The 23,398-nt window shown below is 49.4% G+C and overlaps 1 protein-coding gene across 1 annotated transcript in view; it reads left to right on the forward strand.

Annotated features, from left to right (window-relative positions):
- The window catches only part of ITGA9 (integrin subunit alpha 9), a 261,202-nt gene that overhangs the window by 143,755 nt on the left and 94,049 nt on the right, over positions 1 to 23,398 (forward strand). Inside the window, exon 18 of the mRNA XM_059664393.1 lies at positions 19,543 to 19,693. Coding sequence (XP_059520376.1) covers positions 19,543 to 19,693 — 151 coding nt within the window. The remainder of the gene's footprint in view (positions 1 to 19,542; positions 19,694 to 23,398) is intronic.

Below are 23,398 nucleotides of genomic sequence, written 5' to 3' on the forward strand. Positions count from 1 at the left end.
AGCCTGGGCTCATTCTTCTCCTGACATGGCAATGGTGCTGGAGGGCAAGCAGAAACATTCCATACTTCTTGAGACCTGGGCTCAGAACTGTGCATCCTTACCTCAACCTCACCCTATTGGTCACCATGAGTCCATGGCCAAACTCGAAGTCATGGGACAGGAAAGTATGCTCTGAGCCTTTAGTGAGAGGAACTGAAGAGGCACACAGCCAAGGGCACAAGAATAGGAGGGATGGAGAATTGGGACCAGTAATGCTACCTGCCCTACCACGTAAGGAAACCTGGGTGCTGGTGGCACCACCTGCTCAGTGCTTCAGAGAGCTGAATGGGTCATTACAAGGCCATGGAGCAGCTTCCAAGAAGAGGAATTAAGGGGAATGAGGAGGAGCCAGGCATCCTGGGGGGAAGGGAGAGAGGAAGGCAGGGAAGAAGAAGAGACGGAGGGAGAAGGAGAGAGAGGAGAGAAGATAGAGAGAGGGGGAGAAGGAGAGGATGGTATGGATCATGTGGTCCTCTGTTCCACTCAGTGAAAGTATGTTCCAGCTGGAGTGTGGAGTCAGCTACTCTCCATCCACCTTAGTGCCTTCATCCCTGGCTCAGGTCCACAGAGTGGCCTTTGTCTCGGTGCAGGAGCACCCTTGGCAGGGCAGGGCTGGGCTTATGAGAGAGGTTGTGTTGATTTCCACCACGGTGCCTCCCCAAGGGCCGTTTGGACACATTTTTTGCCTTTCGTGCTGTCTTTAGAACCTAGCTCTCACGTTCGCTGTGACTTATAGTACTGAAAAGTTGAAGCAAAGGGGCAATGGATAAGATCCCCCCAGTGAGTGGTAGACGGTACAGTACAAGGTATTGTATGTAACTGGAAGCAGCCGAATTCCCACCAGACTGAGGAGCCGTTGTCTTGGGAAGACTGAGGGAAAGACATCCCGTGTGATTGGGTGACCAGAAGGCCCGGGATCGAGCCAGGAAAGGCTCTCTGTGACTGGATGTTTTTATTTTTCTCTCCAGAGAGTATGAATTCTGGCTGGCCTGTTGTCTCCTAAAGCAATCAACTATTTAATTAAAAGTTCACGATCGTTCATGGTCTTGAGTCCAGTTCCAAAACATGCCATATCCAGCAACGCCCAGGAGTAGGGATGAAGCTGTACAGGTAGTTTTTATTAAACAGGACTGAAATTTCCATTTGTAAAATGATGCCGCGACATTTTGTTTTGTCTGTCTGGATACTCACAGTTCCTAAGAATGCATCATGTGTGATTAGGTTAAAGAAAAAGAAATATAGACTATGGCAACGGAGCTAAAAAAAAAATTTTTTTTGATGCCTCCCATAGGAGACCAGTGGAACGTTTCAGTGCCTTCTGGCTAGCCAACTACAATAATGAAAGCACCCTTAAGGGCGGTGAAAAGACACGGTAGAATATTTATGTCCTTAGAAGAACCGTCTAGCGGCCACATATAATGGTCCTATGGTTATAGCCTTACTAATGCTATTATCGCGGTCAGGGTGGGGGAGTCGAGTGAATTTCCCAGAACCCTTGCCTGGTAGTTGGGTAGCTTTGTCCACGAAAGACCAGCCTTCGAGAGGAGGATCTCTGAGCCCAGAGAGCTCTTCAGAGTTTGAAACAAATTGTTCTCCGTCTCAAAAGTGGCAAAGTGGCCAGAATCGATAACTGCACCATGTGGGGTAGGAGTAAAGTTGTCTTGTTTTATGAAGGGGAAGAGACCCCTGTTTACTGAGCACCTACGTGCACTAGGTACCCTATAGGGTCCTCAGTATCCATAAACACCCTGTGTGTCTTACCAGCTGTGCAGCCTTGGGCAAGCTGCTTAACCTCTCTGGGCCTCTGTTTCCTCATCTGTAGAGTGGGAGAAAGAAGAGCAGACCCTTATAAAGTGAGGGTGAGGGGAGGCGAGATTAAAGCTGGAAATGTCCATCTCGCCATTGCTGTTGGGTTCTGATAGCAGCTGGTTCTAGACCAGAAGTACCAAGGCTGGGGACCTTGGGGGGGAAGTCCTCCCCTGTGTGAGTAGCCTCAGTTCAGAGGGGAGGTTGATGGCCCCTGATGTGCTATCTGACCTGTGGGGACCTGCTTCATGGCTTTTCTCTCTGGAGATGTTGGCCGCCAGTCCTGTCCTGTTAATGGTGGTCCCTGCAGGAGTCATTGCATTCTGAATCCATGTAGGTTGAATTTTCCTCACCTTGGAGGTCTCAGATTTGACCATGTGCTTGTGGGCTGTCATATTAAGAGTTTCCTTGGTCAGCTGGCGTGGCTCAGTAATTGAGCATCGGCCTATGAACAAGGAGGTCACGGTTCGATTCCCTGTCAGGGCACATGCCTGGATTGTGGGCTTGATCCCCAGTGTGGGACATGCAGGAAGCAGCCGATCGATGGCTCTCTCTCATTGATGTTTCTATCTCTCTCTTTCTCTCTCTCTCTCTCTCCCTCTCCCTCTCCCTCTCTCTTTCTCTCTCTCTCCCTTCATCTCTGATATCAATAAAAATTTATTATTATTATTATTATTATTATTATTATTATTAAAAGAAAGAAGGAAGGTGAGAGGGAACTGATCAGAAACCTTGCCAGAATATTAGCCATGTGATTTATTTATTTCTTCACTTTCTGCTCCAGATCTGGCAGGGGATGGGGGGGTGGGGGGGGGGCGGGGGGAAGCAAAAGAAGTTTCTTGATTGGAGGCAGCTGGCTTTTGTAATTGCTGCTACATCCACTTTCTCAAAGAGTCTCAGTTGATGCGTTTATTCTGGAATTTCCAACAAGAGTGTTATATCACCTTTTGACACCAAGACTTTCTCCCATGAACTTCCTGGGAATGCTTTCTCCCCACGTTTTGCCAAACAGCCAACACTCTCCCATGGTCTGCATCTTGGTCCTTTTCCCCTTCCTAACCAGGCAGAGCCACGCATTGCCCACACAGCGAAGGGCAGTTGGCTTGAGAGCAAACCCGGGAGCCAAGCCCGGGGCTGGGAGCTATGTCCCGTTTTCCCGAGGACAGCAGCTGAGGGCTGTGTCCACAGGGCGTCGGAGGCAGAGAGGATAAGACCTCTGACCCCTCTGTCATCCTGGGAGGGACCTGGGTGGAGCTGGGCCACACAGCTGTGTTTCTTTGGAGCCCTGGCTCCAGCTCCACCCGGGGATGAGCACAGATGCTGACTGTGTGGCTCTGAGACACGCGTCCATGGCCCTACAGAGGGACTCAGGCAGGACGAACCAGGCCCAGCGCACGGGTTCCTCGTGGCTGGTGGGTGGTCTTCCCGCATGCGTTCGGAGCCGTGGCATTTCAGGTGCAGAACAGGGCGCTGACAGGCAGGGATTGGGCTCCCTTAGCTGAGGTCAGCAAGGAAGTTAAATGGCAGTGGCCGGAAAGACACCTGTCGGGAGGTTCCTGAGTCCCGGTCCAGTGTTCCAGCCATTAGACCCAGGGTCCGTCTTTAAATAGCCGTGGCGGCCCTGGCTGGTGTGGTTCAGTGGTTGGGCACCATCTTGTGCACCAAAAGGTTGCCAGTTGGATTCTTGGTCAGGGTGCATGCCTGGGTTGTGGGCTCTCTCCCTCTAGAGGGCGTGTAGAAAGCCGCCAATCATTGTTTTACTTTCACATCGATGTTTCTCTCTCTCCCTCTCCCTTCCTCTCTCTCTAAAAATCAACAAAAAATATTTAGAAACAAATAAATAAAGAGCCGTGGCAGCTTGGGGAACCTGGCCTGTCTCTCACTCCCATTTAGGAAATCCCTTCCTATCCCAGGGATGATCTGATGTCCTGAACAGCCTCCCGGCCTCAATGTGAGGCTGCGGACAATGAGCCATCACCATAGGAACTGACTTTTTCCCTTAGGGAAGTCACTTCATTTTCAAGGCTCCCCCGCACCCCACCCCCCCACACACACATGAGCTGCAGAAACCTATCCCAACCAATTCTGGATTTCAGGGACGGCTCTCCTCTTGTCGAGCAGACACCGATGGAGATTTTCCATCTGGATGGTGCGAGGATGAGGCTCCCGTGGAGGACCATGGAAGGCAGGCTGAGGAGTAACCATGGCAACCAGAGAGGACGCTGGGAACATGCTCCTACCTGAGCCTTCCTCCCAAGCGACCTGGGAAGGCTGGGCCTACCTCACAGGTGTACCTGATAAAATTTTATTTGCTAGTGTTTTCCTTGGCTTCCAAATATAGCCAACCATCGGAGGTCTTACGGGTAAGCCCCTCTCCAGCAGGGTCAGAACGAGATGGCTGCTGTTCCCTTGTCACTGGATGTTCAGCCTGAGATAAAGAGAGAGCAGTGACTCGGTTCCTCACTACGGTCAGAGGGAGAGCAGGCGGGGAGCCATGGGCTGCGTCTTTGCTAAGATTCTCACAGTTTACTCTGTGTGGCTGGGCTGTTGGTCTCTTGCCACTAACACTAGACTCGCCCATCCCACCAGAGACTTAGTTCCTGTAAGAAAAGCCAAATTCCGAAGATGCACAGTGGTTTGGTTTCCGGAGGTAAACCTTCCTCCACACCAATTCTTTCTCATTGTTGCGCACACACCCTCCCGTTAGCTTCTCTCCCCAGTGTGCTCTGAGCCACCTGACGTCACCTCGGGCGATTGGAAGGCGGCCCTGCTGCTCTTCCCAGATGAAAAGCCCAGGACAGCTGTGGCCAAGGAGGGAGGGTCCTTTTGCTTTGTCCCCAGTGGTCACTGCCCCCTGAGCCAAAGGTGAGACTCAGGAATACCATGAACTGCCCACAGGTCACAGTCTATTGCTGTTGCCCTGAGAGAGCAGGACCATGTAAGGAACTTCTAGATATTAAGAGCCTTCTCCAGTGACTCCATTCCAGGTGATCTTTTGCTTTTTTAAATATATTTTTATTGATTTCAGAGAGGAAGGGGGAAGGAGAGAGAGAGAGACACGTCAATGATGAGAGAGAATCATTGATTGGCTGCCTCCTGCACGCACCCTACTGGGGATCGAACCTGCAACCCGGGCATGTGCCCTTGACCAGAATCGAACCCGGGACCCTTCAGTCCACAGGTCGATGCTCTATCCACTGAGCAAAACCGGCTAGGGCCATTGTCTTGATCCGACAATGACGAGCTTGGGTGGATGCTGTTGCTGCCAGGCCCAGCTCCCATGGCTGTGCAGGAGCCACGTGCCCAGCTGTGTAAGTGTTGGCTGCTAAGGGCTCACAGCTGTCCCACCCTTGGTCTGGAGAATGGCCCTCAGCTCACGGGAGCCCTCCTGCCTGGGAGGTTACACCCATCCCCGGCAGCCCTTGGCCAGTGACTGACCGATCGGGGTGCCAAAAGCCAGCCCCCTTGTGTCCGTGCGGGTAATCCCTGCCGTGGCTCGTGGTGCAGAGCCCTGGTGTGAATCAGGCCAAGCACACTGCAGAGACCACAGACGTGAGCAGCCCGTCCCCGCCCCACTGCTTGCCTCGCCCCCAGCTCCTCACGGCATCTCCTATAAATACTGATTTGGTTTCCTTTTGAAACTCTGTCCTAAAAAGAAATGAGATTGCTGGCCAGCAGGACCTCACATATATGTACTTGTTTGTTCTCCGATCTGCTGGCCAGCAATCTCATTTCTTTTTAGGACAGAGTTTCAAAAGGAAACCAAATCCAGTATTTATAGGATATTAACTTTGTGGCGGGGGGGGGGGGGGGGAGGGGAGAGACAGTTGCTGGTGGGCTTTGTATCTGCTCACTTGAAATTGGAGGGGGTTGGGCTTTTTCAAGACCAAGCCTTGAGTGGTGTGGAGGAGGACCCTGTAGGTGGTGAGGGTTACTGCTGTTTGCTTCTTCCCCGGGACTTGCTTTTAAACTCGCCAGTTTGGCTCAGTAGATAGAGTGTAGGTCCATGGACTGAAGGGCCCCAGGTTTGATTCTGGTCAAGAGCACGTATCAGGTTTGCAGGCTAGATCCCCCACCCGGGTCAGGGCACATGCGGGAGGCAGCCAATTGATGTGTCTCTCTCATCTCTCTCTCTCTCTCTCTCTCTCTCTCTCTCTCTCTCTCTCTCTTCCTTTCCCTTACACTCTCTCTAAAAATCAATGGAAAAACATCCTTAGGTGAGGATTAACAACAACAAAAAGAGAGGGCTATCCAGACACAAGGGACACCAGGGGAGCGGGCAGCCATGTGAGGGATGCCTTTCACTGAGTGTCCTCCCGGTGCAACCAAGAGCCAGCTCTGTCCTCAGGGCCTCAGGGAGCACGGGATGCTCGCGCGGAGTAGGCAGCCTTCCTGGCCAGGGACACGGGGCTCTTTTTTGAGAATGTTTTCTGTGATAATGAGACCTGAACAAGAGGGGAATGCCAGTGTTTCAGTCTACAGTTGTGTTTCTTTAAAAAACAAAACAAAAAACATTTAAAATTTCTCATTATTTTTTCTGGTGTGGAAAACACAACGTACCCTCCTAAGCAAGGAGAGGATTCTCATTCTCGTACCTGCCCGACCAGCGTCCCCAGTTTTGGAGATGGCTCACTGTTGGTCCAGGGACGGTGGAGTTGAGATGAATGAAATCAGAGCATCTTCTCACACACCTTGCGGAAAGGCTGTTCTTCCCCTGCCTCCTGGTGTGAGGCTGAGCGCGCTGTCCCTGCCTCGCCCTCCGTCACGTGGCCTGTTCTTCCCATCATTGCACAGTCCCTCACCTTCCCGGAGGAGAGAGGTCTTTCATGGGTCCTTGTCCCCTCACGGTCTGTGCATAGAATTCATGGGGTCTGTGAACTTGGATCAGAAAACAATCACATCCTCGTTTGCGTTGACTTCCAATTGGAACTTCGCATCTTATACAGTTACACATGTAGACGGCAAAGCCCAGGGGTATTTGCAGGACCTGTGACTGTCACCCACAGAAATCACTGATGTTTTCATATTGACTTGCCGTATGACAGAGACTTCTAACTATCATTTACGTCCGTCCCGACTTCACAGTTAGGGTGGTTTTTCGATCTGCTGCCTAATCTTATTAGTCAGTGCTATTTAAAAAACAGCACATATTGCTATACCACACATTGAAAAATATAATTATTGTTGTATTTTCTGTGATTGGTTTCTTGGTTACCCTGTTTTTCAATGTATGCATTTAAAAGCAATACTCAGAGAAGGGGTCCACTCACTTTACTAGGCTGCGTAGAGTGTCTGGTGGCACAACACACAGGTTAAAAACCCCCGTTCTAGAAGTTTCCTCCGAGTATGGGAAAAGATACACATTGGGGAAACCGACGATTTGCTCCGCCTGCCGGAGTAGACGAAAGATTTCTGCTGTGACGTTCAGAGCTGAGACTTCATGATAAGGCTGTTGTCCCGTTTTCCTGCCTCTGTGGCTCCCAGGGTCTGCAGTACACTGATCAGGAAATGACCATTTATCTCTTGCCCGTGGCTTATTATTCATTAAAGACACAGGTGACTGCTCAGCAGAGCTTTGATGAGCTCAAGAAAATGAGCGCTTCGGGCCCGAAGCAGAGAAACGGTGCCCGTGGTGAACGGCACCACCTGATGGGCGGACGGGCCCCTTCGCGGCGGTTTGAGGTTCTGCGTGTGGCGTGTGCGTCCCTGTTTCTACCTTCACGGCCTCCAGACCCAGGAGGAAAAAGTCCCTTCCCTGTGGCCCCTGTGGCTGCTCACCTCACAGGAGAAAACGGTCCCAAATCCAGGGACCGTTGTCATCTCAGTACATTTTATTGTCTATGACCATGTACATCCCCCATTTGATTGTGGAGCTGGAATTAGGGTCGGGGGACCACGGGAGTCATGCTCACTTGGTTCTCTTGAGTTGTCTGGCCTGCCGGGGTCTGGGAGGTGCGCATCCCGCCCCCACCTCCTTGCATTTGGAGTGCGTCGTGGCCCCGTTGAGCGGGCGGCTCATGTGAGACATCGGTGGCGCCGCGCCACTGCTGGGCCAAGCCATACATCGCTGCACACCATCCCTGTCTCATGACATTGGGCCCCTGTGCAGCCCCCAGATCTGGGGAATGCCTCCGCCGCCCCGAGTATTCTCTGCCTTTAATCCAGTTGTTACAGTGAGTGAACCTCGCTGATTTGTTCCAGATGTTCCTAAGATTTAGTGATTCCGGAAACTACCCCTAAAGTAAAGGCTGATGAGGATTGGAATGCCTCTGTTCGCTGGGAACCAGCAGTTCTCTTCACAGTGGAACAGATGGGGCAGGAGGCAGGAGCCGGTGCTGCCTGGAGGGGCAGGGAGGGCCCTCTGGCTCCTCGTGTGCCCCCACGGCGGAGGAGGGCCTCTGAAGCGAGTACTGGTCCTGTCCCTGCATGAGTTAGTAAATGAGCCAGGCCCCGGGCCAGATTCATGCGAGTGACGTCAGCGAGGATATTGGGCGTATTACTGTTTTAAAGTAACACGCGTTCATTATCTGAGTGTTGCTCGGGAAACCACTATTTTGGCGCAGACCACCTTAGTAAATGCTTTTCTCTCCTGATGGTTATAAAACTGGCCCAGGTGGGTACATAGGAGGGCGATAGAGGTATTTCTGGCTCCGTGGAAGTGCTTTTCCAACCAGAAGTCCAGGCCCAGGCGTCGTTTCCCTGCCCCGCTGTAAACCTTAATGGACGTGCCTTCCAGCGGGGCCTGGGGATTCCTATCTGGAGTTAATAACCGCGTGGGTCTGTGTTGCATGATTCGAAGGGGTTTATAAAGCACGGTGAGAGGTGAAGCCCCTCTCCAACCGCAGGGCTTTCATAACCCACTGTTGGAAAAGATTAAAACCTACATCCATGCACACGTATAGTCCAATTAGTGGTTGAGGCAGTATTTAAGGGCATGAACAATATGAGTATTAAAGCATATTTAAAACGAAAGCAGAACTCAATCAAACTGTTGGTATTTAGATTTTTTTTAAAAGTGTATTGGAAAGTAGACAAGTACCCAGTAGATGCTGGTGGAGGTCTGGAACATGCCATGTAAGCACATCGACCCAGGGGTCCAGCTCAAGTCCAGCCAGTCGTCGGGGAGGGCGTTGCCAGGGAAACCAAAGGCAGGAGGAGGGGCTGCGCAGAGGCAGAGGGAGGGTGGGAACACCTGCGAAGCAATCTGGTCCAGATGTGGCGCTGAGCATTGAAGGAAGTGAAACGTATCGCGGGGTGTGCGGAGAGAGGATCCTGAGCGAGTCAGCGTGAGGGACATGGGATGGTGTAGAGCAGGCGGCTCAGGGCTGAGGCTGTAAACCACAGGGGCCATAGGATACCCGCAGGACAAGACTGAGCGCTGGGCAGAAGAAACAACTCCCATCACTCTAGGGCAGTGATGGCGAACCTATGACACGCATGTCAGAGGTGACACGCGAACTCATTTTTTTGGTTGATTTTTCTTTGTTAAATGGCATTTAAATATATAAAATAAATATCAAAAATATAAGTCTTTGTTTTACTATGGTTGCAAATATCAAAAAATTTCTATATGTGACACGGCACCAGAGTTAAGTTAGGGTTTTTCAAAATGCTGACACGCCGAGCTCAAAAGGTTTGTCATCACTGCTCTAGAGTCTATTAAAGGCTAAACTAAGATTAGATTTCATTGTTCATGTATATTTAGTATCGCACCTTTTGGTGCAATATCCTGTTTGGATATCTTTTGGTGCTTTTTTTAAACCAAAAATGTTTTTGTTAAAACACACACACACACACACACACACACACACACACGGAAGGGATATCTTTTTTTGCCACAGTAACTAAAACCTTATAAATCAGGAGACTTTAGTGATTTTTTTATAGCAGTGAAAAATAGGTATTTGGATTCTAAATAATTTATCAGGAAGATCTATGGCAATGCAAAGGAATGGGCAGTTGCTCGCTGAAATGAACCAGCAAGACAAAACAGTTTCCTATCCTTGTAGGAAAGAGAAATTTCGGAGCTTATTCTGGAACATTCCATGAGAGCTGACTCCTTTGTAGTCTCGAGCTGGACTTCAAGGCTCCCTTGTCCAGAGTTCTGTCACAGGAGAGTGACTGTGTCTTGGGGGGAGGAGAGCCTCTCCAGCTGATTACAAACTGAGAGACAGGGACTGAGAATCTGAAAACACGGTGCTAACCCTCATGTGTGACACTCACGTGTGCAGAATTGGGTGAGGGCATCACCCTGGCATCTTGCCTCTAAAGGCTGCAGCTGCATTCTTTGGAGGTGTGGAAACGCTGGGGCTTTGAGAAGGGGTCTTTCCATTGTTGGTCCAGAGCACTGATTTCCTGTAAAGAGGAGCTCGCTGTGTCACGGGGGGAGACGCCTCGAGTGTGGCTCTTGGAAGGCAGATGCCCCTGTGAGGACTCCGGGGGGCTGAGGGGCAGCCCTCAGATGCAAGCAATGGGCTTGATGCACAAGCTCCCAGCGCGGGGAGGTGAACAGAGGCTGTGGATAAACTCCACAACACTGTGCGTATCGACAGCCGCCTTCCTATGTTGGGAAGCCGGGGGCAGTTCCTTACTGAGTACATATCCTTCAGAGATGGGCTCAGAGGTTGTGTTCGCTGCCGTCCATTGCTTCTTGAATTTATCCCTGATCGTTCTCTCTAAAATGGATTGCATGATAGAAGCTCAATACATGTACCCCTCAGATTCAGCAAGGGTACTGTCCCATCTCCCACCTTGTGATGCCCTGTTTTAACATTCAGAATGATTAACAACCTCCTCATAGCCTGGGCACACCTGCCTTTAAGAGCCCTTGGCAGCCATGCACAACCAGGACAGCGCCCCTGTGTAACCCACGGGCAGTCAGCCCTGGGTCGGGGGGGTGTTTGGTCGCCCCCACCGACATGTGACAGGACCATGAGGCCCGAGGGGGCTGGAACCATCGGTAGACACGGAGACCATGGCACTTGGGAAGGATCTTTCTGACAGTTGCTAAAGAAGGGAAGTGGCCAGGATGTGGCTCACAAGGGGTGGTGGGGTGTCTCCAGGGCCATGGGCCCCTTCCAGACATTTAGAGATAACAGGACTAACTAACTGTGCTGATCTGCCTGCTACGGGCCTCCCTGGCTGGCTCCTTCTCCCCTTCATCAAGCTGCATCTCCCATTCATAGGACCCTGCAGCGGGCACGGTCAGCGCTGTCAGTGTCCCTTCCACCCTGTGTGCAGGCCTGGTGCTCAGCTCCAGTAACGGCCTCTCTGGCTGCCCTGCCCACCAGGCAGAGGTGCTGGGAACGACGCCCTCCCTTCCCCACAGCAACCCTCAGCCGATGACTGCAGGCAGCACATAAATGCCTCCCTCACCAGTGAGGTTTATTTGCACAGTGAACCACTTTGGGCATCAGATGTTGGTGAAACTCAAAATTACTTTGTGGGGAACACAGGCACACATGTGGTCCGCTTCTTCTTTTGTGACATTGCACAGTATTCATTACTGCATGTCACAAGCAGGTGAGTTTGCGAGGCTAAATATTACCGATTTTATTTTTACCCAAATTTGTTTTATTTCCCCTCGACCTCTCCTTTGCAAGTAACATGAGCAAACATGTACCGTCGGAGATTAATCACAAATCAAACATATTGCATTGTTAAAAGCAAAATACATAGAATTTACTGAGAGTCTTAGAGAGTCCTGACCAGTACACACATACTATAAACCACATATGCAATTTATAATTTTCTGGTGGCCACATTGAAACATTAAAGTGAAACTTGTAAAACAAATTTTTATAGATAGCAAAAATAGCATAGCAAAAAGTCAGGTAAACGTGTAATTAATATTAAAACAATGATTGAGATTTTTTTTTTACATCCTTTCTTGTTTTATTGTGCTAAGCCTTAGAAAGCTGATGTGCATTTCACACCTAATGCAGACCTACCACACTTCAAGTGCTCAAAGCCATAGGTGACCACTGGCCACCATATTGGGCAGCCGGGGCTTAGAACCAGAACGTGTACTTCAGTGTTGTCATGCAATAGGTGAGGGCGCTGAGGTCATCGTGCACCGGTTGCATCCTCATTGGCTGAGGGCTGCTCCGGGGCTGTCAGGAGCTTGATTCTTTGGCACTTTGCTGGCCTGCAGGGAAAAGTCCTTCAGCAAAAGATGGGGATCGAATTGCAGCCTGTGCAGACTACAAGTGATAAGACCCCAGGGGACAGGGGTAGAACCACCCATAATCTATTCCATTTTGTAAGACCTTCACTTCAGTGCCTTGTTATTTATTAACAAAGTACTTTCAGCTCACCTGACATTGGTGACTCAAGATAACATGGTTCAGTTCACTGGCCTAGAGGATCAACCCAAAACTCTGACGTCCGAAGTCTGTGGGAATCTGGATGCATTCTGCGTAATCTGCTGGCCTCCCATTCATCTTACTGCTAAGGAAGTCCTTTTCCTGTTGCTTTCCACGTTATTTCTGAGTCACCTCCACTCATTTATCCGTTGTTGATTGTTTCCTCTGCCTGGAATGTAATTCCTGTTTCTCTGCTCCTCATTCTTTAAGATGTGGCTCAAGCCCTGGCTGGTGTTGCTCAGCCTGTGGACCGGAGGGTCTCGGGGTTCGCTTCCCAGTCAAGGGCATGTACCTGGGTTGCAGGTTCGATCACCCACCCCGGCTGGGGTGTGTGCAGGAGGCAACCAATAGATGTGTCTCTCTCACATCCATCTCTCTCCTCTCATTCTCTCTCTCCCCTTCTACCCTCCCTTCTACTCTCTCTTAAAATCAATTGGAAAAATATTGTCTGGTTTGAATTAACAACAACAAAAGATGTGGCTCAATTCCTACATCTCTCGGGGAACTTCCATCTACAGTGATTCCTTCCCTCTGGATTTCTCTTGCACCTTGTCCTGCACCTGTTCTTCAGCATGACTTGTGTTCACTCCGTGGTGTGTTTCCTTCACGTTGTCATCAGTTTATTTGGTATTTTGTGTTCCTGGCCCTCATAGAAGACGTCAGATGAACAACTGTGGTTTTATGGGGTTTTTCGTGTTTGTAAGTTTAAGCTCTAGTAGTGGACAGACTGATAGTTATCAACAAAGCCCCGAGGCGATGGCCCAACAGAGGTGCTGAAGGTGTCTGGAACCATCCTGAGTGCCTCCACCAATTTCAAGGACAGTTGTCAAGCGGAAGGGGAAGCACCTCAGATAGCTTTTATAAAGAGATGGCACCTTCCAATATTCTCAATGTTTTAAATGCTAAGAAGGCAAACACGATTTCATTTCTCGTCTTAGTACAGCCAGATAAGCTTTGTGTAAATTTTATACAGTTTTGTGCATTTGCCTGTATTTTAGGAACAGAGGGAGGAACGCTGGACCAGGAGTTAGGAGGTCTATCTGGCTTTGCCACTGTCTGCTGAGAGGCCATGGGAAAGTAGTTAGCTCCTTGGCCTTCATCTGTGACGTGATGGATCCAGTGGGCTGCCATCCAGCTGCCAAATTCCATCTCTGATTTTATACCTGCCCACTTTTAAGACTAGGAAGCATTGTCTGTGATTTTTAAATTGCAGTGGCTATCATTGATGCCGTGGCTTTTCTGGCACAATGTTGAGGATCTCTGTGATTTGTGGGATGCTGAATCCTTCCTCAGGAAGGCTGCCCCCGATTTTGACATTTCTCAATTTTGGCATTACACGCCCTTTACTGGAATCGAGCCCAGGACCCTTCCGTCCACAGGCTGACGCTCTCACCACCGAGCCAAACCGGCCAGGACCACGATGTCCTTTTGAATATGATTTCCATGAATGGAAAACCTAGGGAGTGTGTGTGTGTGTGTGTGTGTGTGTGCGTGTGTGTATACAATCAATCTTAGCAACATTTTTATTGGCAGGGCTATCGTCCCATTAATTGTAGGACTCATAATTTGCCTCCTTAGTCATACCTTGCCGAAAACCTCCCGCTACACCTCTGCTCCTCCCACTGCCCCTGCAGAACCTCTTCTTTGTGATCTCATAGCATAAAGGGTCTCATAGGGATGCTTCCTCTTCTCTCTGGTCAGCACATAGCACACGTTGACATCATGTCTTACATGTTTGCCTCCTCCACTAGTCGGTGAACTCTTTGAGGTCTGGAAACCGTATCCCTGGTACCTAAGTTGGGAAGGTAGTTTTTTTTTTTAAGTAATGGATGGATGGATGAATAAATGACTAGAAAAAGAAGGGAGGGAGCAAGGGAGAGTGGGAGGATGGAAGGAAGAAGGCAGGAAGGAAAAATGGATGAATTTGGCTGCCTTGTATGATTCTCCTAGTTGTCATGATCAAATATAGTTGCAGTTGACAAGTGTAATATCATCAATAATAATGAGGATGTGGCAAGATTTTAAAACTAGAAATATAGCTGACCAGAATGTACTTGGTTAACTCCTGAATTTACGTCTGTTGCTCAGGCTAGTTTTAAACTAGCAGCAAAAGGAAATAAAAGTATTATATTTTATGGAAGGTAGGATTTAACCACAGATTATTTAAATAAGGTCCTTTTCAGTATTTCTAAGACTTATATTTCGAAGACTTAAGGAGGATCAAAAATAATCCAATGGGAAATTCATTTTTAAACACCATTAAGCTAGTTTAGTTTCTTCCCTTAGCATCTTCACAAAAAATTACGTGAATAAAATTCTTTCCATGGTGGTAGAAGGGGAAAAATTTAGTTTAGTGGCCTTCGTGAGTTCAGCATATGATGATTGGTATGGGAATGTATTGCATGTTCCCAACAAGGAACTTTGAGGGGTATGCACTCTTAATGGTAGGGGGTGAATGAGGGCACACAACAAATTCTACAGTGACCCTCAGGCGTCACACATCCGCCAAGATGGTGGCAGTCACAGCTGACATTTGGAGTATTGGGGTGGATGGTGCCAAAGCCAACATATTCAAAACCAGCTGCCGTGAGATGTATTAGGACAGTTATAGTTGTTATTTTTTGATAACAAAGGAGCAATGTGTTTCCAGCCGGCCCCAGATGTGTGGTAAGATAAGCTTTCTAGAAACTACAGTTGGTTCTCACGTTGACTCTTAATAATGCTGTTCTTATCAAAGCACATCGAGTGGTAGGTGTTCGGAGTAATACGACCTGCTTTAAAGCCTGCACAAGCAAATTAAAATTAATGGGAAATTTTTTTCCCCCAGGAATACAGTTTCTTGAAAATTAGAAAGATTGTTCTTTACGGAATAAGTGAGCACCAGGGGGAATGTTTGGCATTCCCTGTGACTGGTTGTTTTACTCTTTCAACAGTCCTGTCAGAGGTTGGTCTTCAAGAAGTCCTGTTCTTTTCAGATGTCACGAAAAGATATTCTTGCCAAAGCCCTTCCTGGCCGAGATGGAATTGATATAAGAGCTGTAGCTCCGGCGGGGGGGGGGGGGGGGGGGGGGGGACAGCTCAGCTTCTTCCTCTGCAAAATGCAAAGGCTGAGCTGATGATGATCTTGTCGGGATGGTGTGCATGTTCATTCATTCATTGCACAAGGGTTTGTTGAGCACCTACAGAGTGCCAGGCACAGCTCTGTCACTGGGGATTCAGTAATGAGCAAAACCAAATAGGGGCCCTTGCTCCCCAGTGCTTGGATCCTAATGGGAGAGAGACAGCTCTTAATCAAACATCTGCACAAGTAAACGCGTCATCACAACATTGGTTGGTGCTGGGAAGGACAGTCGAGCACGTGAGGCAGGAAGGGGTCATAACAGGGAGATTTATTTCACCAGGAGGGAGATCCGAAAGGGCCTCCTGGGCGTGGCAGGTGAGGGGCTGGAGAACATGGGCTGCGATGGCGAGGGGTGGGCTTTGAAGGACTAGGAGGCACCGAGTTCCAAGCCAGCACAGCCCCCTGGCCAGTCACCTTATCGCTCTGCATCTCCATTTCCTCGTCTCTAAAAATGGAACTAACATCAGGAACCTTTCATGGTGTCGTCAGGTTTCAGAAGGGTGACATGTTTGAAAGTACCCAGCACCCGGCAAATTACATTTCATTTCTAAGAATAGCTTTGGAAACAGAGATGTTCTGTTTTATACTTGGGTTTCTCGCTGTGGAGAAGGCGTGACGCAGCTTTGAAACCCTCCTTTTTAAGAAGTCTGAGTTCACAGTCTGCCCTGGAAGGTGCCTGGCTTCCCTCAGTCACGGAGGTGTGTTTGAGTCACTTGACTTGGAGACCCCAGGGATGGCCTTGCTGCATGATCACGTGACAGAGGTCTACGCGTCGGGGGCTGGCAGGAGGTTAGGCGTCGCTGGCCTGATCCCTTGCCATGTACACACAAGGAAAGGTGGCTGGCTGTGAACAGTAAAACTGGAATAAGGAGGCAGCCCCCTGCCCCACGGTCCATGCTTTTTTGTAGTGTCTCTGTTTCAGATTCCATTTGGAAACTGCAGATGCTCTCTGAGGCCACTGAGCTACTAGTGAGTGGCTTATGCAATTCCTTCTCGAGATAAAGCAAGGTTAGCGCTCTCTCTGTCATAACTCCTCAAGGCCTGAAGATTACTCCTTTAATCTTACAAAAGCAAACGCAAGGACAGAAATAACCCATCAATTGTTTAAAGTTAAAGTGGCCAACAATAATAAATAATTGCCACATAGCTGGAGGTCAGGGTCGTAATTTATTGGAGGCCATTCAGGAATTTGAAACTTTCCTCTGAGTTAATTTTTCACATCTTGTTTGGATCCTTAGAGCTCTTGCTTCCAAAACAACGAGACCATCAGGTCTCCCCTTGCACATGTTATTCTTGTGGACGTGCCAGGCACGCAGGAAAGTGAGGTCCCCTCTTCTTGGATGAGTAATGAGGATTCCTCCCCCCAACATCTGTATTTCAAAGTATTTTAGCCTACTGAGATTTTGGATAGTTCTCTTGTCTTTCATGTTCTACTAGCTATCTCAGTGGTTGCAAACAACAACAAACATGTGCTGGCTAATTTGAACAGAAAGGAGCCCTGGCCAGTGTGGCTCAGTTGATTGAGCATCATCCCATGCACCAAAAGGTCACCGGTTCAATTTCCGGTCAGGGCGCATGCCTGGGTTGCCGGCTTGATCCCCAAGAGGGGGCATGCAGGAGGCAGCTGATTGATGTTTCATATCAGTGTTTCTCTCTCTCTCCCTCTTTCCCTAAAATCAATAAAAACATATTTTAAAAAGAAAACAGAAAAGGAATTTATTGGAAGGGTAAGAGGCTGGTTCAGAGCTTAGCCAGGAAAGCTGGAGAACCATCATTACCCGAGACAAAGGAGGCAAGCCTTAGCTCAGGATGCCACTTCAGGGCTCTCAATCCTCCGTGGTCACCTCAGACGTTTCAGAGGGCTCTGGTGCCTTTGGGAAACTCAAAATTCCTGAGTTGGGAGCTTCTGCTCACCACACTGAGGCCACTTGACCATCCTGAGATCACATGACTGCACTTCAGTGCTCACACTTTAGCAATCAACCCTAACCCTTTCTTCTGATGGGCCCCTCCCACTTATCTTGAGACATCACAGGAAGGTGTCAGGATGTGGAGTAGCCAAAAATATCAACTGTCCATTACACAAACCCTCATATGCTTAACCACATCTTCCATTAACTGGTTAGCCAATCAAAGATTGGCCATCCATGTGAATTTATCTTGTCCAAAGCTCACATCACATAATAATCATCAGTCTCATGTACAACAACATTGTCATCCTCCTCCTCACTGTCATTCTCATCCCCATCATCCTCATCCCCAGCATCATCCCATTGGTAGCCCGCTCACTCCCACTCTCCTGGGCTGCCATCTCCCTCCTTCCCGCCCCTCAAATGTTCCCTCCTCATCCTCCTCCTTCTCCTTCCCAGTCATTGACTCAGCTTTATTTCACTGCAAAATGGAAGGAATCGTAAGGGAATCTTGTCTTGTTTCTAACAGCCATCTATTAACGCATCTGTGCCATATGGGCCTCTTTCTCACTTCATACCAGCTGAGGCCAGCCCCCCCCCCCCCCCATTTGTTCAAAACCATCCAGCAATTGTCCCCTGTCGTGTCATCATTAATTGTTCTCTCTCTAATAGATCCTTCCCATTAACATGTAAATATACTATGATAATTTCCATCTTAATCTCCCCTTTGTAGAAAAGTCCCCCAAGTAGTTGACCGTATTCACTGTTTCCGTTTATTCTCTCCCTACAGCTCTTAAACCAATTCCAATCAAGCTTTCATCCCAGTCACTCCACTTAAGTCATTCTTAACAAGATCACCAATGACCTCTGAATGGTGAATTCCATTGGCCAGTTCCAATTCATGTTATTTTTACCTCTCTGCCACGTTTGACAAAATCAATTACTCCTCCCTTGAAACACATCTTCTGTGGCCAGTTTGATACCCTCTCACTTGGTTTCTCTCCTATCTCCCTCGCCACCCGTTTTCAAGCTCCTTTGCTGACTCCTCCTCATCTCCAACTCCTACATATGATACCTCTTCTCTACCTACACAGGTTCCCTGGTGATCATAGCTAATCCATCCCAAGTGTATACCTCCAGCCAGACTCCTCCTTCAACTCCAAACTTGGGCATCCAACTATCTCAACATCTCTTTTTAAAAATCCAAGTAGTATTTACATTTTCCCTACTAAACGTCTATACCCATAGCCTTTCTCATCTCAATAAATGACAACTCTTCCCTTCTAGTTGTTGAATCTAAAATCTTTGCAGCCATCCTTGACTCTCCTGTTAAGGATCCCTAACACCCCTCATCCATGCATGAGCAAAACCTGTTGGCATATCCTTTGAAACATATCCAGGATATGACTTCTCACTACCTCAGCTTCTACCGCCATGGTCTGGTGTGTCATCTTCTCACACCTGGGTTATTGCAAGTGCTCCCTAACCAGGCTTCCTTATTTCCTCTGTCCACTCCCTCCACAGACTGTTCTCATCATGGGCAGTGCGAGCCTTTAAACATGGAGGTCATCACACTGGTCCTCCACTCAGAGCTCTGCATGGGCTCCATCTCAGTCAAACCAAGATCCTTCTGATGGCCCAGCGATGCCCTACATGATCTGCTTGCCCCTAATGCCTTTGCCTCTCTATGCCCATTTCCTCCCACTCCACCCCTCGTTCACCCCTCTTTGCCACACTGGCCTCCTTGCCAGCCTTTGAACATTCCAGGCACAACTTTCCCTTGGCTAGTTCCCAGGGATCTTTGTATCTTGCTCCCTTTCTTCCTTTAGATTTGTACTGAGAGCTCACCTCATCAGTGCGGCTTCTGTGTGTTTGCTTCTTTGTGTCTGTGTTTTCTGTCTCTCTGAAGCCACAAGGAGGCAAGAGCGCTTGTAGAATAGTAATGATGGGCAGGTAGGAGGTGCTCCAAAAATACTTTAATGAATCAATGTCTGATTGGATTCCATGCCTAGGCTATTAAATGTCTTATAATTTTCCAAGTTGGATCTACAAGATTTCATGTGAGCCCCGGAACAGCCTAGTGAGATAGGCAGGACAGAACCTTCATGGACTCACCCCGATGAAGAAACCGGGATCTGATCGCCCAAGGATGCATGCCTGCTGCATGGGGTGCCTGGGACTTGTAGTTGTGATGCTAGTGGCGTTCCTGCCCCCCTCCCGCAGCCACCCCACAATGGGTCATGTTTTATTATTGAAAGCTGAAAGCTTCAGGGTATTAATGGCTGTTCATTTTTCATTGCAGCATTGATGAGAAAACCCCCTATCTGGCTTTGGGGGCTGTGAAGAATATCTCCATAAACATCTCCATCTCCAACCTCGGCGACGATGCCTATGATGCCAACGTGTCCTTCAATGTTTCCCGGGAGCTCTTCTTCATCAACATGTGGCAGAAGGTAAGGAGGGCACCGAAAGAGAGCCTTTGGTCCATCTGGTGCGTCTGCTGACTTGCACCATAGCTCAGAAGGTGCAGTGATTGTGCAGAGACTATGTTGTTACGTGGAGCATCCTTTGGGACTGTTAGGATATTTTTCCGTCTGGACTTAGAAAGTATGTTGGTACCGCCAGAGAAGAAACTATATAGATACCTACAGGGGGACAGGGCAGAATTGATGCCCTCCATCATCTCCTACCCATTCTCTCCTGTGGAACCCTGTCCATATGGTTTTATGTCTGGCTTCTTCCCCGCGATGACATGGTCACTGTCTCCCACACGCGCATGTTCCAGAGAGTCCGCGTTAGGCAAGTAGTTGTGAAAAACAAGATAAGAGATGAGGACGGATAGCAGCCTAGCATGCTTGTTATCTGCCCTTGATGTTTTCATTAGAGGGTCATGTTCATCAGCCTACACTTTGGCGCATTTATTTATTCCTGGCATAGCTGAGTGAATTGAGGAAATTAAATTATTTCCATGAATTGAGTGAGCTTTTAAGAGTGGATTCATTCATTTGAATGGATTGGAGTTTAAGTAGCATGACTCAGAAAGGAAGGAGGAGCTGGGATTCTCGCCTGTTTTATCCGCCAATGTTTCCTTCAAGGGATCATCTTTGGGGAGAAAGAACAGGCCTTCTCTGCTGGCCACCGGAGAATGGGTGGATTTAAACAGACCTCGCCCCACCCCGTGGCTGCTCTAACTGTTGACAGTGGTTCCAATGGGAACTTTTGCAGCTTTTCATAGTGTTTACAGCCTTGAACTGCAGTGCCTTGATCTCTGTGTTAAAATGGAACCAAAATCACTTTCTAAGGAAAACCTTCGGCCCTGCCCACAGATGAGTGCTGGATGCCCCTTCAAACCTTATTTCTGCTCAGGCACATGTCCTGCCAGACTCAGTAGTTCTGACAGGGTTGTGCCAGTCTTGCCCAGCATAGGGGGCAGCTGAAGCATTTAGAGCCATCTAGAATGGCAGCATCCCATGAACTTTCCCAGGGACCATCCCAAACTCTGCTGCTTAATCGGTTCAGGAGCTCTGGGGTGGGGGAGGCTGCGGGAAGAGCATGCTTTCCATTCACCTCCCGGACCCTCAGAATTGTCCCTGGTTTAGGTTCTGCCCCGTCACGAGAGAACCAAGTACCTAGAGGGTTTCAGGACCTCTGGTTACACACAGAATACCGAAAGCAGTATTTTACAGTAAATACATAATTTGAAAGATTAAGAATAAGCTTCTAATATCCGTTATGCCATAAAAATGAGAGAAGAAACTTAATCTCGTCACTCCTCTTGCTTCACATTCTTCAGAATGGAGTCCAGAGTCCTCAGCTGTTCACGGGGGGCCATGCTGAGCCTGGGCCTTCCTGCCCTCCGCCCCCACTGCCTCATTGTTCACCATCCCCCCCCCCCATACACACCGGAATCCAGGCAGAATGTAGTACAGAAGTTGCCCTTGCCCTGGGCTCTGCTCCAAACCTCAGCTCAGGTGTGACTGAGGCCAGTGCCTCCGTGGACGGCACCGGTGATGTGGGTGGATGGCTGGGTGCACGGCTATCCCTCTTGTCCAAAGTCCCAAAGCAACTGGGAGCCCCGGCCTCCGAGGTGTCCAGTCTTCTCTGCCATCACACCATTAGTGGCATCCGAGTTTCTGAGCCTGAACCAAAGGTATCCCTGGGATGGAATTTTCTAGCCGAACACGGGCTGCTTTCATAGGTGTGTGCGGGTTCTTTCCTGGAGCGGAGGCTGCTGCTAGAAGCCTGGTGCGCACATGGGTGAGCGTCCACTGCCTTGCCTCTGGCCTGTATCACACTAACTTGAAAACACTCCATAAAATAGGACTTAATTTGTCGGTGGCTACCTGGCCGGTGGATTGGCCGCCTGGCGTGTGCTGTCTGCCTGGAGCTCAGCACGTCATGGTCACTTAATGTTCTCCTGTGGAGCAATGAAAGGGGGCTCCGAGGGGCGGGGCAGGGCGGACAGCTAAACGGGAGAAGAGGGAAGAAGAAAGAAAACAGTTTGGAGCCCCTGCATCACACAACTCCAGGGTCACATTCACGCTGGGTTCTATGTGAGGGACCCCCCAGACCACAGTCCACAGAAGATAATGTGAACGGTGGCCCTGGAGCTGTACAGATAGGTGCCCTGGCATCGAGATGAGGTCAAGTTTAATTTCTGGCTGTGGTGCCTGTTGGCACAAACGGCTTTGGCTCCTGTTGCCTATGTGGAGTGGAACGGGTTGATTTGGACAGCAGTTATTAAGTACCTGCTAAGGGCCAGGCAGCCACCCGCTGTTAGGAGACACAAGGATGGGTAAGATCTGGTTGCCGCTCCCAGGGGGCTCACAGCCTGGTGAGTGGAAGGCGTGTCGGCAAGCAGTAGGAGCACAGGGTGCCAGCTGCTCTGCAGAGGTGTTGAGAAGTTGCTTTGAAGCACAGACGTGACAAGGTGAAGCAAGTGGTCACTGCTTGGGATGGACAAAATCCTGGGATAAAGGCTTACGGTGGATGGATGGATCTCTGAAAAGTTGGTGTCAACATTCAGAGCAAAGGTGGGTGGGTGGGGTGGTCCATCGATCTGGGTGGTGAAGGAGTGAGCTGGGCTGGTACAGGGGTGAGAGGGCAGAGGAGAGCAGAGGAGAGGCAAGAGAAACCCAGCAGGGTGGAAGGAGGCTGCCCATGTGGGACAGAGGGCCAGTAACGTTCCCCGTGGGGGTGACCTCAGGACGTTATAGGAATGCTGATGCCTGCTGCTCTGGGCTGAGGTTGCTTATCAGGTAGGAATCCTGCTCTCTTGAATGCCTCCTGTGACCAAGGGAGAGAAAACTCAAAGAAGGGGCTGGGTTCATGAGTACATCTCCATGGTATTGACTGTTATGATGCACATGGAAATGGACGTGGACATGGACAGTGTAAGCTTCAGGTCAGGGGTAAGAGAGCTCTCAGATGACCCCTGGGTGCAAAGGAGACGTAGCAGCTTGCCCTGGGGTTACAGAGGAGGCCATGCTGGGAAGAAGGGAGAGCGGGAATAGACTTTCTGAATGAGGCATCTCTGCAGTGTCAGAGCTCTCTTGGTTTGGGTCTCCCAGATGCTGACCTTGAAGCAAAGAAGTGAGGGCCATTAGCTTATTTGGGAGGTGCAGCAAACGCTGGTAGGGAGGCAGAGAAGTGATACAGGCAGGTGGAGGCAGCTAATGAACAGGGTGCTGTTGCCTGACCAGCATGGCTCAGTGGTTGAGCGTCAACCTGTGAACCAGGAGGCCACGGTTGGATTCCCAGTCAGGGCACATGCCTGGGTTGTAGATCCCAAGTGGGGGCGTGCAGGAAGCAGCCAATCAATGATTCTCTTTCATCATTGATGTTTCTGTCTCTCTCCCCCTCTCCCTTTCTCTCTGAAATCAATAAAAATATATGTTTAAACAAAGAAAAATAATAGTTTTAAAAAAATGAGGGTGCTGTTAAACCAGCAACGGCAGTGCGCAATAGGGCCTAATCCCAAAGGGCACACCTGGGAAACAGAGCAAAATACCAACCTCAGGGGTGAGGGAGCTGGGGGATTGACACCCCCTCCCAAAGCGTCAGTGCTCAAGGCCTTCGGGGGGGGGGGGGTTGCACTCCCCAGTGCTCCTGTCCTCTAATGTGCAGCCTACACGGTTCTGGAAAACGCCCTCAAGTGC

This window comes from Myotis daubentonii, chromosome 14 (genome assembly GCF_963259705.1).
Source record: "Myotis daubentonii chromosome 14, mMyoDau2.1, whole genome shotgun sequence".
NCBI lineage: Eukaryota > Metazoa > Chordata > Mammalia > Chiroptera > Vespertilionidae > Myotis > Myotis daubentonii.